This window comes from Bos indicus x Bos taurus, chromosome 11 (genome assembly GCF_003369695.1).
Source record: "Bos indicus x Bos taurus breed Angus x Brahman F1 hybrid chromosome 11, Bos_hybrid_MaternalHap_v2.0, whole genome shotgun sequence".
Classification (NCBI taxonomy): Eukaryota; Metazoa; Chordata; class Mammalia; order Artiodactyla; family Bovidae; genus Bos; species Bos indicus x Bos taurus.
Window position 1 is genome coordinate 22,699,837 of NC_040086.1, and position 18,132 is coordinate 22,717,968.

At 43.2% G+C, this 18,132-nt stretch overlaps 1 protein-coding gene across 12 annotated transcripts in view; it reads right to left on the reverse strand.

Annotated features, from left to right (window-relative positions):
- SLC8A1 (solute carrier family 8 member A1) overlaps positions 1 to 18,132 on the reverse strand; it is a 447,727-nt gene that overhangs the window by 355,682 nt on the left and 73,913 nt on the right. For 7 of the 12 annotated variants that reach the window (XM_027555087.1, XM_027555086.1, XM_027555088.1 and 4 more), the window contains one exon: positions 186 to 2,017. In XM_027555087.1, the coding sequence (XP_027410888.1) occupies positions 186 to 2,017 (1,832 nt within the window). Of the gene's footprint in view, positions 1 to 185; positions 2,021 to 18,132 lie in introns of all 12 variants that reach the window. The other 5 variants (XM_027555093.1, XM_027555091.1, XM_027555095.1 and 2 more) reach the window with 1 other exon arrangement.

The window sequence follows — 18,132 nt, forward strand, 5'->3', positions numbered from 1 at the left end:
AGATATAGTATATTGATCAGTGGCACATAAGCTAGAAGCTAGGATATTTTGGTATTTTGAAAGTGGTTCTGTATAGTTACCAATCCATTCTTTCTTCACCATTTAGTTTTTTAAAAACACACACATGTTCACACAACCACAGACACACTCAACCACACACATAGGTATAAAAAAAAAGAACTTACACAATTTCATCATTCTGGAACTCGAGCTCTCCGCATGTGTCCTCAAAGTCCTCCCCTCCACCTCTGGCGGTCCCCTCAATGGTCTTATAGGGAACGATAACATTTCCACGTGCTCCAGATGTTCTCAGAACTTTCACCTCCATGATGCCAATGCTCTCACTCACATGAGTCACCGGTTCCTCAAAAGTAAAGATGCCAGCATGGTCATCATCAAAAATAGTCACGGTGGCAGTGGAGGGGGATCCCAGGCAAGCAAGGGTAGAGACATGACTGGCTTCCAGGATGCCGTCTTCCGAGGCTTCCAAAGATACTTTGACGTTGCTGAGATGCACAAGGAAATTCTCATCCTCCTCAAAGATGTCATCATCAATGATGCCAACTCTGATTTCCTTCTGGGTCTCACCAGGCTTAAAGACCACAGTTCCTTCGGTAAATTCGTAATCAGATCCAGCATTGGCTGTGCCATCCTCTGTTCTGAAGTCAACAAACACAGTGTTGGTCAAATCACCACCTCTGCGGATAATGGTCAGGGCTACTGTGCCACAGTTCTCCAGACACTGATATGTCCCTTGTTCAAAGAAGATCTTACTGACAGGGTCATTTTCAGCCACTTCCGTGTTGACCTCATGCATGCTGACAGCTTTCCTGGCTTGGTCTGCTGCATGCCTCTTTAAAATGTTGCCCGCTCCGGTCATCAGGCGGGTAGCTTGAATACGGTAAAACGCTCGACTTTTTTGCTGCTGACTTAAGACTTGGTAATTGGCTAATTCTATTAATTGCTCTATTTCCTTCTCTGGATGCTTCTGCTTGAGTTCCTTCAGAATCCTAGCCATTTCTCGCCTGGCTTCTTCATCATCTTGGTCCCTCTCATCAACCTCCAGAACCAGGGCTCCATCTAAGAAACTGTCAACATGGGAATTGACCACTTTCCCATCCATTTCAATTTCTGTCTTGGAAGATGGCCTGTCTCCTTCGTGTTCAATAATCATTCCCCTCTGCTTGCCAGCCCGATACCTCTTGTAGACATACTTGTAAAACAGAAGCCTCCTGTCTGCCACCCAAGCAAACACAACGCAGATGGGGAAGAAGAAGAAAGTAAGCAAACCTTCCCAGACCTCCACGACCCCAGGGGAGCTGACAGACAAAATGATGTAAAGCCAGGTATAGGCAAAGATGCTCCATGCTGCTGTCACAAAGAACACACGCAGATGCTTGATCTTCCTTGTCTCCCCATCCGGGACGACATACACACAAAGGGCAATGATGATGAACATGTTGAATGCAGCACTCCCCACGATGGTGCTAGGGCCAAGGTCTCCTGCAGTGAAGTTATGGCCACACACCTCGATTACTGAAAGGAGAATCTCTGGAGCTGAAGACCCCAGGGCCATCAAGGTCAGGTTGGACACTGTCTCATTCCAGATCCTCACAGTTGTCTTGGTGGTCTCTCCATTGGGTTTCTTTATGGTGATTTCTTTCTCTTGAGACGTGATGACTTCTATAGAGGACATGAACCGGTCAGCAATGATTGAGACTCCAAGAAACATGTAGACCATGGCCACAAAATACACAGTCGCTCTAGCAATTTTGTCTCCAAAGGAAGGGTCCTGGGGCTCCCAAATGGGTAAAATCACCCCCTTCTTACAGTAATAGGAGCCAGTACACTCGCCAGTCTCGTTGCCTTCTCCTTCCATTTCTGTCTCAGCACTTATATGGTCCACATGGGAAAACAAGAGAGCCACCATGGCTATCACGTGAAATCCCATCGACAAGGTGGGTGACAGACTGAACTGCAGCATGCTGGGCAATGGCAGAGTTCCAACTGTCCCAACCTACTGGGGAGAATAAGAAAGGGGGGGGTGGGGGAAAAAATCACATCATTAGATCCAGACCCAAAGCACTCGAGTGACCCAATTGTTTATTTCATTTACCAATGACTTGTTTATATTTGACTATCACAACATCTACGGTGAATCATGGCTCTAAGAATCCATCTGTGATAAAGCAATCCTTGGTAATGTTTACAGCCCAATCTCTCCACTTGTGGATTTTCTACATGTAGTCCCATTTACTGAGCAATGAGCAATGTACACAGCTGACTTACTGGAAGAAAACGTTCAATTATATCCTTGGCTTGTTGAACACACATGCATGCACGCTGACAGCCAATGAGGAAAAGCACAGAGTTTTGACGCATTAAATAATTTTCTCCTTGTTGCTAAGGCAGATTTTCTTTTAAACTGTGGTTAACACAGTCAACCTTCCAAAAACTGTTTCATTGCCAAAATCACCTTAAGAGTGATGCTATGAAGTTTAGACTCTAAAAATCCTACAAATGCATGACCTGGTAACGATCTTAAATTCTGGGGCACAGTTTACAGTTTACATATTTAATGCAATTGTGTCCTATGGCTCATGAGGGTCACTTGGACTGCAAAATCAAACCAGTCAATTCTAAATGAAATCAACCCTGAATATTCACTGGAAGGACTGATGCTGAAGCACCAATTCTTTGGTCACCTGATGTGAAGAGCTGACTTATTGGAAAAGACCCTGATGCTGGGAAAGACTGAAGACAAAAGGAGAAGAGTGCAATAGAGGATGAGATGGTTGGATGGCATCATCAACTCAATGGACATGAATCTGAGCAAACACTGAGAAATAGTGGACAGGGAAGCCTAGCATGCTACAGTCCATAGGGTTGCAAAGAGTCAGACATAACTTAGCAACTGAACAACAACAAATCTATGGATCTTAGAACCACAGAGAAATCTTCCAGCTTGCCTGCAATCAAAGCTCAGTGGTATTTGCACTTGAAGGGAAAAAAGATCTGTTGTAAGGCAATGTTTCCACACGATAAGTATAGTTTTTAAGAGCATGTTTTGATGACAGCACATTTCCTCCTAATTTTCAGCAACACCAGGTCTTCTGATGCATTAGCAGCTGGGCATCTGGTTCTTCAAGCGCTGCTCTTCATAGCTGTGTACAGATCTCATTCTAGAATCTGCAGGCTGCCCATGGCAGGAAAGGGAGATAAGCAGGCCCAGGTCTGTGCGTGTGTCTTGCCCAGGTCTTGCCTGACAGGCTGTGAAATCAGTGTTACCAGCCATAAAATGTTCCTTCTCTGTGTCAATGTCAGAATTTTCATGGTCATTCTAAAATACACATCAGTTCTATAGAGGACTCAAGTGACCTAAAAATACAGGGGCAATAATTCCAACTAAATTAGCCCAGGTGGCAAAATGACAGTGACCAAAAGTGCCTATGGGATTAAAGGGCTGTAGGAAACTGGGGATATGGCAACAGCATCACTGGTGGGAATCCAGGTTCATGGTGGCTCCACCTACCACTCTGCTCAGGTAACCAAGGTTTGTGCCTCTCCGTGACCTTGTATCACCTCAGATTCCAGGGTTTTGGTGAATGGGGTGGGGGACAATGAAGCAAAGAAGGATCTGCTGCAAGTCAGGGTGACTCTGGTCTGGAAAGCCAGTTATAACATCCAATGACACAGGGATAAGAAGGGTCCTGAGTCAGGTTTTAGTCCTGTGGCCTGACATAAAGGTAGAGCTGGGTTAGACCCCTTCGTGGCCTCAGGCTAAGTCACCCCCACATTTGCCTACACTCTCTGCCCTAGGCTTACTGCTGATGGCTTATATTGAAAACTGCACCAGGGCCCAGGAGAAGCCCTACCTGGCCCAGCACATTCTGGCATCACCTAAAGCACCCTCCCCCCCCCCGCCTTTTTTTTTTAAAGCTCATCACTACAGGGAGATAGCTTTGACATTTTCCTCACACTAAAGAAGACGCAGCAGAGGGCTGTGGTGGTCAGACCCCATTCTAAGTAAAAGGTGGAAAAATAGAAGAAACATATTTTCAAAATATGCAGTTCATGGTCAGTGTATCTACTTGTCCAGTCATGACTCGGCTTGAGTGGGTTGTAGGATCTCTTCTTAAAACAAGGTAACTCTGAACCATCCCTGTAAGAACAGTGGCAGATCTAGTTCTAACTCCCTTGCAGCAATTTATTCCACAGATTTATGAGAGCTGCCCAGACAAATTTTAGGACATGATGGGCTCTCTTCTAGGTCCTGAGAATTCATCAGTGAATTTGTTTTAAAGTCTCTGTCTTTGCAGACCTTATATTCTAACGGGGAGGAAACAAACAAATATAAATGTCAGGTGGTAACAAGCAGTGTAATGGTGGCGGGTAGGGAGCAATTTCAAGAGGACGGGAAGTCTGTATGTTATGGTGTCTGTGCCAGGTTGTATGTGTCAGTATGCGCACACACATGGAATGCAGGATTTTATAATGGACAGTTTAAGGAAGGCCTCTCTGATAAGGCGCCATTTGAGCAAAGTCCTGAAGGAAGAAGAGGCCCAAGCTTTGTGGATACTTGCAGGAAGAGAATTTCAAGTTAGGTACAAAGACCTTGATGAGAATTGTGCTTTGCATAGTCTAGGGACCAGGAAGAAACCTGTGTGGCCTGTGTGGTGACAGAGAAGTGATGGAAAGAAGCAGGGCTCAGGAGCTGGGAACTCAGTAGGGACAGATCATGAGGGCCACTGAGGCCACTGTAAGACATTGGCATTGACTGTGAGGGATTTGGGAATCACAGGGAGATTCCAATCATAAGTGTGAGATGAGCTGATTTATCTTTTAAAATAATCTCTCTGCTGGTTCACTGAAGAACAGACTATAAAGACAAGAGGAGAAAAAAGGAAGCCTGCACTTGCCTATTATTTAAAAAAAAAAAAAGTCTGATCAAGGCAATGATCCCAATGCCTTGCAGGTATATAAAATGATATAGTAAAGATCTAAAGTTTAAAAAAGAGAAATAAACATTTGCAGTGATCCTTTTGGAAGATTTGCAACTTAAAACATTTTGGTAACCTGTAAGGATCAGAAAGGTTAAGAATTTGCTCAGAAGGAACAGTACAGAACACACAGAGCCTACCCAAACAGACACAAAGTTGCTCCTGTCTCCAGGGTGGATAGAATGAACCACTCCCTTGAAATTGCTGCCAAAGCTCATCATTCCATTCCTCACATCTCAGCCAAAACAAACCTCCCAAAATGCAGATCACACTCTCTCACTCCCCTTAAAACTCTTCATGGCCTACTGCCCTGAAGACAAATGCAAACCCCCTCAATAGGCTATTTAGACCTTTCAGGATCTGGCCTTTGAGTTCTAAAATATGGGAATTCTCTCAATTTCCTGAACAGGACGGCACTTTCTTACCTCCAGGTCTTTGCATATTGTGCTTTCTGTGCCCTGAACTATTTTCCTTCTTTGAAGCACATTTCAAAATGACACCACAGCAAATCACAAATCACAGCTGACTGCCTGAGATGGTAATCCCAGGCTCCATTATTGAACACTGTCCCAGACACCATGGTAAATTTTTTACATCTATCTATATCTAATTATTATATCTAATACTTCCAGGAACCAGCACTGCCCTGTTATACAACTCCTAATGTTGCCATGTCCATTAGAGTCTGTGTGAATAGCACCCCTAACAATATACCGTAAGCCTGTTTGTAGGTGGAAAGACTGAGGTTCAGACAGGTTACATCCTTGCTGAAAGTCAGACAGTAACTAAGATTCAAAGCCCGGTCTGTCTGAAACTGATGTAATCCCCTGCTCTATTCTACCACACCTGAGAGTGCATATAGTGACCTTTTGAGAACGATTAGATTTGGGCTTAGACTAGCTCAGTGGAAAACCTCTTGGCTTCTATGTGGGGATAGGTAGCAAAAGTCCCATGAAAGGTTTCCAACAAGCCTAGTTTTATCTTATGGATGGCAGACTGACATGGACACATATCTGCAGCTGGGAGGTAACCTGTGGGCTGGAATGCTCCTGGAGACAACTGGCTCCCACTCTCCTGCCTTTTAGCAATTACCTGACAACCTCTTCTGCAAATACTCTCAGGGCAATCTCTTCAGTCTTCCAAGTAGAAGCCCTGCCCTAACCAACATCTCCCAATATGCTCCCAGCCAAAAGGGTATCAATGTCTCAGGGTGGACAGAGCAGTAAAAAAAAAAAAAAAAAAAAAAAACCATCATCGGTATTACATAAAAAGGAAGGGGACTTCTGAGGTTAACTCAAAAATGTCACAATTATATTCAAAAGATGGTTTCACAGTAGTCTAATTTGTGAGGTCAGTGGACCAAAAAACACTGCTATAGCTTATTGGTCATGAAGCAACTGGAAAGAACTCTCTGGACTTCAGTTTCTTTCTTTATTAAATTAACACCAAATCTAAATGCTTGTGAGGATATGGAGTTTCTTTACCACTGAGCCACCAGTGAAGCCCTGAGGATGTGGGTTAGGTGTCATCAAAAAATGAGTCCTGCTTCATTTTTTCCCCTCCATGTTTTGTCTCAATTCTGATGCCTCAGATGCAAACAGATCTGACTCTCGCCACTGTCTCCTCAAATATTTATTTCTATGAAAATTAAGCAGCAAATAGTAGCTGTTGATGTATTAGTCTGCTGCCTGACCTTCTAATCTTTCACCCTGATCTACTGAACTCTGAACAAGAGGTAGTCTGATCTTCACAGTGGTTTCAGAAAGCCCTTACATCCAGGGCCAGTTCTTACTTAGGAATGTTCATTACATCATCCAAATGAGCCTTCAGCACAGTAGCAAGAATACTCACATTATCTTCTGCTCACTATTTATTTTAAAACAAACCAAAGAGCCCCAGCACCTATAGATGACAGACCTGAACGTCACGGACAAAGGACGGTGAACAGGTATCACACTGAGTGAGCCCACCCCTCTATGGCAAAGGGACAGGTCACAGAAATGGATGCATGTACTCGCCAGACAGATCTTCATCAAACTGCCACAGCAGAGGTTCAAGGAGTAGTTAGGTAGCACAGCAGTGGGAGCTTTAGTGGTTCTGACTGCAAGGAGAACCAGCTCAGAGAGGAAACACCTCTGGCATTCTCACCAGTTCTGTGCTTGAGGTGGCCTAGTCTCATTCTGCTGATCGGCAGCTGGGGTTTTTCCAAGGAACTCCTTGACTCTCCATCAAGACCTGGAATCCCCACCTCTGTAATTCTTGCTGACTGAAAGCCTCAAAACTAAGCAATGAATCTGTTTCTAAGGCAACAGTAAAGCAACCACGAATTCTCATCCACTACAAATGCAAGCACTTCCAAATGCTTCTAGACAAAGATGATGCCAGAGGATGCCCTTCTTTATCTGATCATCCACTGAGGGTGCCAGTTACCGTTCTGGCCCCCACCCTCAGGCCATCAGGCCATGGCCACACTTCACCAAGGAGCTCCTTCGGTGCCCACAGCAACTCTCTGCTATTACTTTATTTTTTCCCCAAAGAGAGAGTTTCTACTTTTCTTCCTGAAAAATGAGGACAGGTCCTCTGGGAGACAAGCAGTTAGACATCACGTAAGGGGCTCAAGCCCCCTGCCCAGACTTAAAAGACTACAGGGGCCCTGTCCCATGTCAGAAAACACCCTCTTCATTCATCAAAGGTAGCAGCTGGGGTGATGGTCAGGCAACGTGGCCAAAAAGGAAAGATGACTTCAGAATTTAGGATAATAAAAATGTTACTGAAAAGTCATGAGACCCTTTTCCCCTTATTTTGTTTTTCTATATAGAACTTATTACTTTTTATTGAATTATGGTTGATGTCCAATGCTGTGTTTATTTCTGCTACACAGAAAAGTGATTTGGTTATACACATACATGCATTCTTTTTTATATTATTTTCCATTATGGTTTATCCCAGAATATTGAATGTAGTTCCGCATGCTATACAGTAGGACCTTGCTGTTTATCTATTCTATATGTAACAGTCTGTATCTCCTAATTTCAAATTTTCAATCTCTCCCCCAATTCCTCCCCCCTTGGGAACCACAAGTCTGTTCTCTATCTCTGTAAATCTCAGAACTTACTACTTTTTATACATTATGTACTTTATTTAACAGTTCTGCTTATTCTCTCTCTCTCTCATAGATGTCAACTCTGTAAGGGTAGGGATTTCTGTCTCTTTTGTTCACCCAGTTCCTCGAGCATACCCTGCTACATGGAAGATGCATGGCACCTGCTTTTATTAAATGAATAAAATACTTCTCAATTGGCCTTGTGCTGATTCATCAAATCTCTGATGTGGAATCAGAATCCAGGTGCTGGACCTAGACATATGCATTTAGAAATGTCCCCTAGGTAAGATGGATACCCCTAAAGTGACCAAAGGCCGGTATCAGACTGAAAAGCCACAATCAATATGCTGTAGGAGAAGAATGAAGAACGGCAACACCTTTTCATTTGTTTTCACTACAGAGATTAACAATACTGTTCTTTCCTAGCAAAGAGCTCCTTACTGAGGTACTTCATGCAAAATAACCTTCTCATGCTGCCCCTCCTTTCCACCTGAATAAATGTCTGTAGTTTACATCACCTCATCCAGAGATTTTCACCTTTCCCTTGCCCATCTCCTGCTGCCCCACCCCCAAGGAAGGCTTTTGTAAGCACTCCCATTCATCACGTGACAAGGAAAGATGATCCATTTAGGGGATCATCAGCTAAAATCTGAGGTCGGAAATCCCTCCAAAGGCATGCAAAAATCTCAAGGTTTTTCCATTCAGTCAGGAGAAAAAAAAATGGTTAATGAAATCCTAGCAGTGAACAACCAAAAACTAAAATAAAAAAAGGCAATCCAAAAAGCTGCAGAGAATGATACCAAATTTTAGCCCAACAAGTAAGTTAATACTTAGCTCTAATGACAATAAATCATTTTTTAAAAATAATCTCAACACTGCCCACAAATGTATAGTCTTGGGGTCAAAACATGTTTATCTTTTGATTTTTTAACTGGTAAGTAATCCAAAGAAATGGGAAAACAACACATTCATTCACAAGTTTGCCAAGCTTCTCTTAGCCACTCATATGTGCCAGATACTGTGTTTTAAAGACATATAAGATGATATTCCCCAAAGAAGCTCACATTCTAGTAAGTCATTACAAGAGACAAGGAGTGAGTCTTGCTTTCCAGAAGACAGAACTCTTCCATAACTAGGGAATCATGGAAGAGGAGAGACTTTTCAGGCATTCAGACAGTAAGACCATGACCACACCTGGATGCCCTCAAAGTGGACCACCTCATTTCCAGGTTAACATACCTGGGGTCTTGGGGTCATACAAGTGGGCTTCTAGAAACCTCCAACTGCTCCATCTACAGTCTTGCAACCAAAAGATTTCAAATGTAGTGAACTCCCAGAAGGGAGCCTCAGATCATCTCTTCCATGAAGCTTTCAGGGGTCTCATGTTGGACAATAGCAACTATTTCAGGTACCATCCACCCTGAAAAGAGCAACCTTTCCTGATGTTTGACCTTACACTGAAAAAAAATGAGGTCATATGTGTGCATTTATTTCTGGGTCACCAAAAAAGATCTCCTACCTAAAAATATTTCCCACACTAGCTTGTTGACATTATGCCTTCAGACATTTGAGTGAAGTATAACCCTCCTGGTATTCCTAGTTCTAGAGAGCAGACCACTTATTTGTTCTCAAGCATTGATTGAACGGCTTCTAGTGCAAAGCACAGACCAAACACTGTGGGGATTACAAAGAGGACTGATTCCTGGTCCCTGTTCCTGATAAATTTATAGTCTTCAAGTGGTATTTACTCAAATGACCATGAATAGGAGAAAGAAGATGGAAAATTCCATAAAAGGAAGGGACTGGAAAAAACAACAGAAGCCAGAGACAGTAAGGGCATTTCAGAAGGAAGCAATGATGTGACTAAAGGCATAGAACAATACTTCTTCAACTTCACTTCACCTAAGGATCTTCTGGAAAATTCATGAAAGTGAAGATAACTGGACCCTATTATTGGGTATACAGTAGATCTAAAGAAAACAGTGTAAGTGTTAATTGCTCAGTCGCATTCAATTCTTTGTGACCCCATGGACTGTAGCCTGCCAGGCTCCCCTATCTGTGGAATTCTCCAGGCAAGAATACTGGGGTGGGCAGTCATTCCCTTCTCAAGGGATTCTTCCTGACCCAGGGATTAAACCCGGGTCTCCTATATTCCAGGCAAATTCTTTACCTGCTGAGCCACGAGGAAAGCCCTGTAGCTCTAAAGAGGAAACCTCAAATTTGAATTTTAAGAAGCATCGTAGGTGATTCTGATGTAGGTGGTCTTGGCACTGGTAGGACGGGTAGCAATGCATAAAAGGCAGAACTGGGTAGGAAGGCAGAACTAGCTTGAAGGGCATCAGCATGTTTAGCAAACACAGACTAGAGAGGAAAAGGACTTAAACAAAGTCCTTGATGTAAGATGGTGCTTACATATTAGAAGATAACATTTGTTGTAATATCAGTATGATGCTGATGTGAAATAGTATATCAGATGGGCTCTCATCACAAACTGGGACTCCAGACAGCACTAAAATAATGAAGTCCCAGGATTTCCCTCAGGACTTCCCTGGAAGTCCAGTGGATAAGATTCCATGCTTCCAATGCAGGGGGCACAGGTTCAATCCCTGGTTGGGGAACTAGGATCCCACATACTATGTAGCATGGCTAAAAAATAAAAATGGTGAGTGTGTAGGGGAGGGAAGAGAGAAGAGGGCAGAGAAAAATGGACCCTAATTGGAGATTAAAAGGGTCCTCCAAAGAGGAGATTAAATCATTGAGAGTAACATACATACTTCATAATTTTGGCAAGGGCTTGTTCTGCTTTCCTCAAAGAGAAACAGCTAAGGATAGCTAGGAACCTACATAGACACAGGGCAAAGGAGCAAATCCATGGAAATCTTCAGTTCGGTTCAGTTGCTCAGTCATGTCCAACTCTTTGCAACTCCACAGACTGCAGCACGGCAGGCCTCCCTATCCATTACCAACTCCGAGACCACTCAAACTCGTGTCCATTGAGTCGGTGATGCCATCCAACCATCTCATCCTCTGTCGTCCCCTTCTTCTCCTGCCTTCAATCTTTCCCCGCATCAGGGTCTTTTCAAATAAGTCAGTTCTTCACAGCAGGTGGCCAAAGGATTGGAGTTTCAGCTTCAGTATCAGTCCTTCCAATGAATATTCAAGACTGATTTCCTTTAGGATGGACTTCAGGTTGGATCTCCTTGCAGTCCAAGGGACTCTCAAGAGTCTTCTCCAACACCACAGTTCAAGAGCATCAATTCTTCGGCACTCAGCTTCCTTTATAGTCCAACTCTCACATCCAAACATGAATACTGGAAAAACCATAGCCTTAACTGGATGGACCTTTTTTGGCAAAGTAATGTCTCTGCTTTCTAATATACTGTCTAGGTTGCATAACTTTTCTTTCATGGAGCAAGTATCTTTTAATTTCATGGCTGCAGTCACCATCTGCAGTGATTTTGGGAGCCCAAAAAATAGTCTGCCACTGTTTCCACTGTTTCTCCATCTATTTGCCATGAAGTGATGGGACCGGATGCCATGATCTTTGTTTTCTGAATGTTGAGCTTTAAGCCAACTTTTTCACTCTCCACTTTCACTTTCATCAAGAGGTTCTTTAGTTCTTCTTCACTTTCTGCCATAAGGGTGGTGCCATATGCATATCTGAGGTTATTGATATTTCTCCCAGCAATCTCAACTCCAGCTTGTGCTTCATCCAGCCCAGCGTTTCTCATGATGTACTCTGCATAAAAGTTAAATAAGCATGGTGACAATATACAGCCTTAACATACTCTTCTTCCTATTTGGAACCAGTCTGTTGTTCCATGTCCAGTTCTAACTGTTGCTTCCTGACCTGCATACATATTTCTCTAGAGGCAGGTCAGGTGGTCTGGTATTCCCATCTCTTTCAGAATTTTCCACAGTTGGTTGTGATCTACACAGTCAAATGCTTTGGCATAGTCAATAAAGCAAAAGTAGATGTTTTTCTGGAACTTTCTTGCTTTTTCGATGCTCCAGCAGATGTTGGCAATTTGTGATCTCTGTTTCCTCTGGTTTCTAAAACCAGCTTGAACATCTGGAAGTTCACGATTCATGTATTATTGAAGCCTGGCTTGGAGCATTTTGAGCATTACTTTACTAGTGTGTGAGATGAGTGCAATTGTGCAGTAGTTTGAGCATTCTTTGGCATTGCCTTTCTTTGGGATTGGGATGAAAACTGATCTTTTCCAGTCCTGTGGCCACTGCCAAGTTTTCCAAATTTGCTGGCATATTGAGTGCAGCACTTTCACAGCATCATCTTTCAGGATTTGAAAGAGCTCAACTGGAATTCCATCACCTCCACTAGCTTTGTTCGTAGTGATGCTTCCTAAGGCCCCCTTGACTTCACATTCCAGGATGTCTGGCTCTAGGTGAGTGATCACACCATGGTGATTATCTGGGCTGTGTAGATCTTTTTTGTACAGTTCTTCTGTGTGTTCTTGCCACCTCTTCTTAATATCTTTTGCTTCTCTGGGAGTCTTCAGAGACCTTTCAATCAGGTTCCATTCACAAGCTCTGAACAGACGTCAACAATACGAAGAAACATAAAACCCAAACTGGACCTCCTAGGTGGTGAGGAAAGTTGTGCTCTTCAAATGAGAGGTGTGTATGGAGCCTCACCATGTTCCCTTCAACTCAAGAGTAAATCTTTGAAGTCACTCTTCTGGCTTTGTAGTCTGTCTCTTGGGACTGGGGATGTTTAATACAGAATTCAGTTTCACGCCATGCAGTAGGAACATGTACAACACCGTAAAAGGAAAATCTTTTTAACAAAAAAATTTCTGGTTATGTGAGCAAGCTGGTGAATTTCATCAGCTTTTTTCCCTGAGTCATTAAGCTTCATCTTCAAGTAGATTGTTTTTCGGGGATGGGAATTTATCAATTGAAAGTTCGTAGGTCTTTCAAATTTTCGTGCAATGTCACAAAGCACAATCCTTTAAAGAATAAGATGCCCTTGAGGAGAACAGAAATAGAAAGTAAAAAGAAATAATTTTTTCAAAACCCAGGTTGGGGGCTTTCCTGGTAGTTCAGTAGTAAAGAATCTGCCTACCAATGCAGGAGATACGGGTTCAATCCCTAAGCCGAGAGGATCCCACATGCCACAGCGCAACTAAGCCACTGCACCACAACTACTAAACATGTGCTCTGGAGCCTGGGAGCCACAACTGCTGAGCCCATGTGCTGCAACTTCTGAAGCCTGCGTGCCCTAGAGCCCATGATCAGCAACAAGAGAAGCTACCGCAACGATAAGCCCATGTGCCACATGTAGAATAGTCCCCTGCTCACCGTAACTAGACAAAAGCCCCAACAAGGACTCAGCACAGCCAAAAATAAACATTTTCTTTTAAAATTCAAGTTGATTGATGCTCAGACAATAGTGACTCTTCATCAACATTCTATGTTCTAATTTTCTAAAGTTCCTGACAATAGATGCAGTGACATAGCTCTGAGTGTAAATATAACAAATCCATTCTTTTTTAATGGAAGCAGCTTAGAAAGGAACTAACCAAATTTTTATTTAGAGAAATAAAGCAAATAGCTTTTCAGGAGGTAAAATGTCAACTTTTTATACAAATCCCTGAGCACAGTTTAGGAAACATGCAGTTTACTAAGTAAGGAATCTAATGAACATGTCCTTCAAACCAGGGCTCCTCAACCTCTGCCATCTAAAGCCTGATGTTCTGAGATGGAGCTGATGTAATAATAACAGAAATAAAGTGCACATAAATGCAATGTGCTTTAATCATCTTGAAACCATTCCCCTCTACCCCCTACCTTGGTCCATGGAAAAACTGTCCTCCATATAATCAGTCCCTGGTGCCAAAAAGGATGGGGACCACTGTTTTAAACCAATCCCATACACCTGTGTTTGAAGAACTATTTATATATTGACTTATGGTTTTAATTTTAGTAACTATGCTATGACTATTATTGTCTTTTTGTGATAGGTTGAGGATTAGAAGGAGCTTTTGAAAAAGAGAAAAAATTCAGTGGAGAAGGAAAGACTCATCATGTAACCATTTTATTAACAAGTAAGATAGTCACTCCTGCCTATTAAGTCTTTGCGTAAGCAAGGATTGTTTTCACCAGTATCAGTGGTTAATGAGAGAACATGTATTCATTCATTCAACAAACACTGAATGTCTATTATGCATCTGGCAAAGTATCGGGGGCTAGAACCATGAACTAAACAGACAATCTCTCTCCTCCCAGAATTTATTATCTAGCTAGGAAGACAGATGAGAGATGTTAATTTAAACTGTTACAAACAGAAACACTTATTTAAATTGTTACAGAAAGAAGCATTTATTAATTGATAAATCCTATAAAGGAAAAGGCAATGGCACCCCACTCCAGTACTCTTGCCTGGAAAATCCCATGGACGGAGGAGCCTGGTAGGCTGCAGTCCATGGGGTCCCTGAGAGTTGGACACAACTGAGCGACTTCACTTTCACTTTTCACTTTCATGTATTGGAGAAGGAAATGGGAACCCACTCCAGTGTTCTTGCCTGGAGAATCCCAGGGATGGCTGAGCCTGGCGGGCTGCCGTCTATGGGGTCGCACAAAGTCGGACAGGACTGAAGCGACTCAGCAGCAGCAGCAGCAGCAGCAGCGGCAGGAGAGTAAGTAATGGAAGGCCTGACCTACTAGGATATTAGGGAAGGCTTTGCTGATGAAATAACATCTGAGCCAAAATTTTTTAAAAGACACTCAGCAAGAAGCCAGGCTAAAGGTTGCTGGAGTGCAAGGCCTTAGGCTGACACTTCTGTAATTACCCTTCTCAGTAATGGGATTACTCACAGACCTACCTTCTTAGATACGCTGGGGTATGAGATCATGTTTAGAAAATTCTAAAAACAGCTTCTGAAATTTTATATGAGAATCTCCCCCTCTGAGATCACAGCCACACAGTGAAAATTAACTGCATTCTACCACACTGCTGGGGACAGTACTATAGACAGAAGGGTCATTGGTCTTGGGGCCAAAAGAAACGAGTGCTGGTCTTGGCTCTCACTGACCAGTCATGTGGCCTTGGACAAGTCGTTTTCCTTTTCTCAGCTTGATCTGTAAAATCAAGGAATTTTGCAGATAGCCCAAAGCTATGATATCCTAATTCCTCACTTTGGCATTCAAGGTCATCATCCATTATACATCACCTGTCTAACTTGCCACATTTATTGTTCCTGGTAGATAGCTGAGCTACGAACTGAAAATTACCCAAATACACACCCTGTTTTCCTTTCTCATGCTTTATCTACCTGTCCTCCATGACCCATTTTGAATATTCAATTCCCCTTCAGAAAACTGCTTTTACTGCTAGGAAAGCCCCTAAAAGTCTTCTAATGTTGCCCCTTCCTCCCTTTTCCCTGCAAGAAAACTCAGGCTATGAGAACTTAAAAGACTTTTTCTCCAAAGCCACGCATTTCAGAAGTGACAAAGCTAAGCTCTAAAACAAGGTCTCTGAGTTTCTAGGCCAGCTCTCTTCCCATGACACCAACCCCAATTGCTTGGAATCCTGCAGCCCCTAGGTGACTGGTGTGTTTCTCTTAAGATCTGTGTCTCGAGGGTTAGGAAGCTATGGCCAACTGGTCAAATTTAGCCTGCCATCTGTCTTGATGATGCCTATTTTTTTAAATATATTTTGAAATGATTGAAACATTTTTAAAAAGCACTATTTCATATGGGAAAATTACACAATGCTCAAATTTCAGTGTAAGTAAAAAACCGTTTTATGGAGCACAGCACGTCTGTCATGGCTGCTTTCACATTTTGACAGCAGTGTTGAGTAGCTATGACAGGCCCTGTGGTCCACAAAGCCAAAATTATTTACTCTGTGGCCCTTCACAAAACAGTTCTGTGAGGGTTCAGGATGGGGTTACACATGTACACCCATGCCTAATTCATCTCCATGTATGGCAAAAGCCACCACAATATTGTAAAGAAATCAGCATCCAATTAAAATAAATTAATTAAAAAACAAAACAAAACAGTTCTGTGACCTTTGGTGCAGCCATTGTGTGTGTCCTTATCTTCCGGCTCTCCAAGACAACCTTCCACAATCAGAATGTCCCTGTGAAGGCACACAGGTAGGGACAGTCATCCCTCAAGCAGTAAGGACCAATCCTCATTGAGCACTCAGGTGCTATAGGCAGTTCCAGACGTTTTGTAAGTATTAATGTATTATTCCTCACAAAAACCCCATAAGGCTCTCTACTATTATTATTCCCATTTAACAGATGAAGATCCCTGGGGTCAGGAAGACCACCGGAGAAGGAAATGGCAACCCACTCCAGTACTCTTGCCTGGAAAATCCCATGGACAGAGGAGCCTACAGTCCATGGGATTGCAAATAGTTGGACACGATTAAGCAACTTCACTTTCACTTTCACCAGACTAATAAAATGAGGCACAGAGAAGTTAAGGACCTTGCACAATGTTAAATATGCCATTTGTTGAATTCAAACAAACATTAAAGCTAATATGACATGCCTGTTGCCTGGAGGACGACGTGGCGACCCACTCCTGGATTCTTGCCTGGAGAATCCCACGCACAGAGGAGCCTAGCGGGTTACAGTCCATAGTGGGTTGCAAAGAGTCAGACGTAACTAAGCACGCATGCACGATATGCCTGCTGACCTCAGAGAACTGTGGTCTGAGTGCCATAGCATCCTTCATTGCATTCATCAATATCCTTGATCTAGAAGCAAAGTCATCATTCTCTTTCCATCTGAGGAAATCACTGCTAGACATCCAGGGACCCCTGAGATCAGAAAACACAGGCACATGTCTAGGGCCTGCTATTAACATATTATCAAAGAACAAGAGAGATGTAACTTTGGTGAAATAATTTCAGAGTCACACATCTGGATCCAACTACATCTCATTTCATTCTATGAATTCATTTAATTTCATATGGCCTCCATTTGCTTATTTCTCTCTCTCTCTCTCTATATATATATAAACTAAACTAAGCTAAGCTAAGCTAAGTCACTTAAGTCGTGTCCGACTCTGTGTGACCCCATAGACGGCAGCCCACCAAGCTCCCCCATCCCTGGGATTCTCCAGGCAAGAACACCGGAGTGGGTTGCCATTTCCTTCTCCAATACATCAAAGTGAAAATTCAAAGTGAAGTCGCTCAGTCGTGTCCGACTCTTAGCGACCTCATGGACTGCAGCCTACCAGGCTCCTCCGCCCATGGGATTTTCCAGGCAAGAGTATTGGAGTGGGGTGCCATTGCCTAAACTAGATGACCTCTGATGTGGTCTTCCAGAGCTACCTAGGGTTCTAAGCAGCATGAGAAGTGATGAGAAGGAGTTCTAGAAAAGTGGGCAGGGGCAGCTGCACAGCCAGGAGCAGACAGACAGTAGAGAAGAGTTACCAACTGACTCCAATATCAACTCTCAGATTTTAGCTCCAGGTGGCTCACATCAACCAACATTTGAAAGGTAGAATCTGGAAGAGTTCAGTTCAGTTGCTCAGTTGTATCCAACTCTTTGCGACCCCATTAAACGCAACACACCAGGCCTCCCTGTCCATCACCAACTCCCGGAGTCCACCCAAACCCATGTCCATTGAGTCGGAGATGCCATCCAACCATCTCATCCTCTGTCGTCCCCTCCTCCTCCTGCTTTCAGTCTTTCCCAGCATCAAGGTCTTTTCCAATGAGTCAGCTCTTCACATCAGGTGGCCAAAATATTGGAGTTTCAGCTTCAACATCAGTCCTTCCAATGAACACCCAGGACTGATCTCCTTTAGGATGGACTGGTTGGATCTCCTTGCAGATTTGGAAGAATAGGGACCTGCAGTTTCTGAGGAACACAGATGACTGAGCCCCTGAGCCCCTCCCCAAGCTTTATCCTTTCGCCGTTGTCTGATGCCACTCACTCTGGGGGCTCTACCATGAAGCACAGAGGAAGTGGTGGCTGGTGTGTAGAGTAAGCAGCCTGATTCTCTAAACCTGCTAAAACTGGATGCTGTGCATTGAACAGAGCA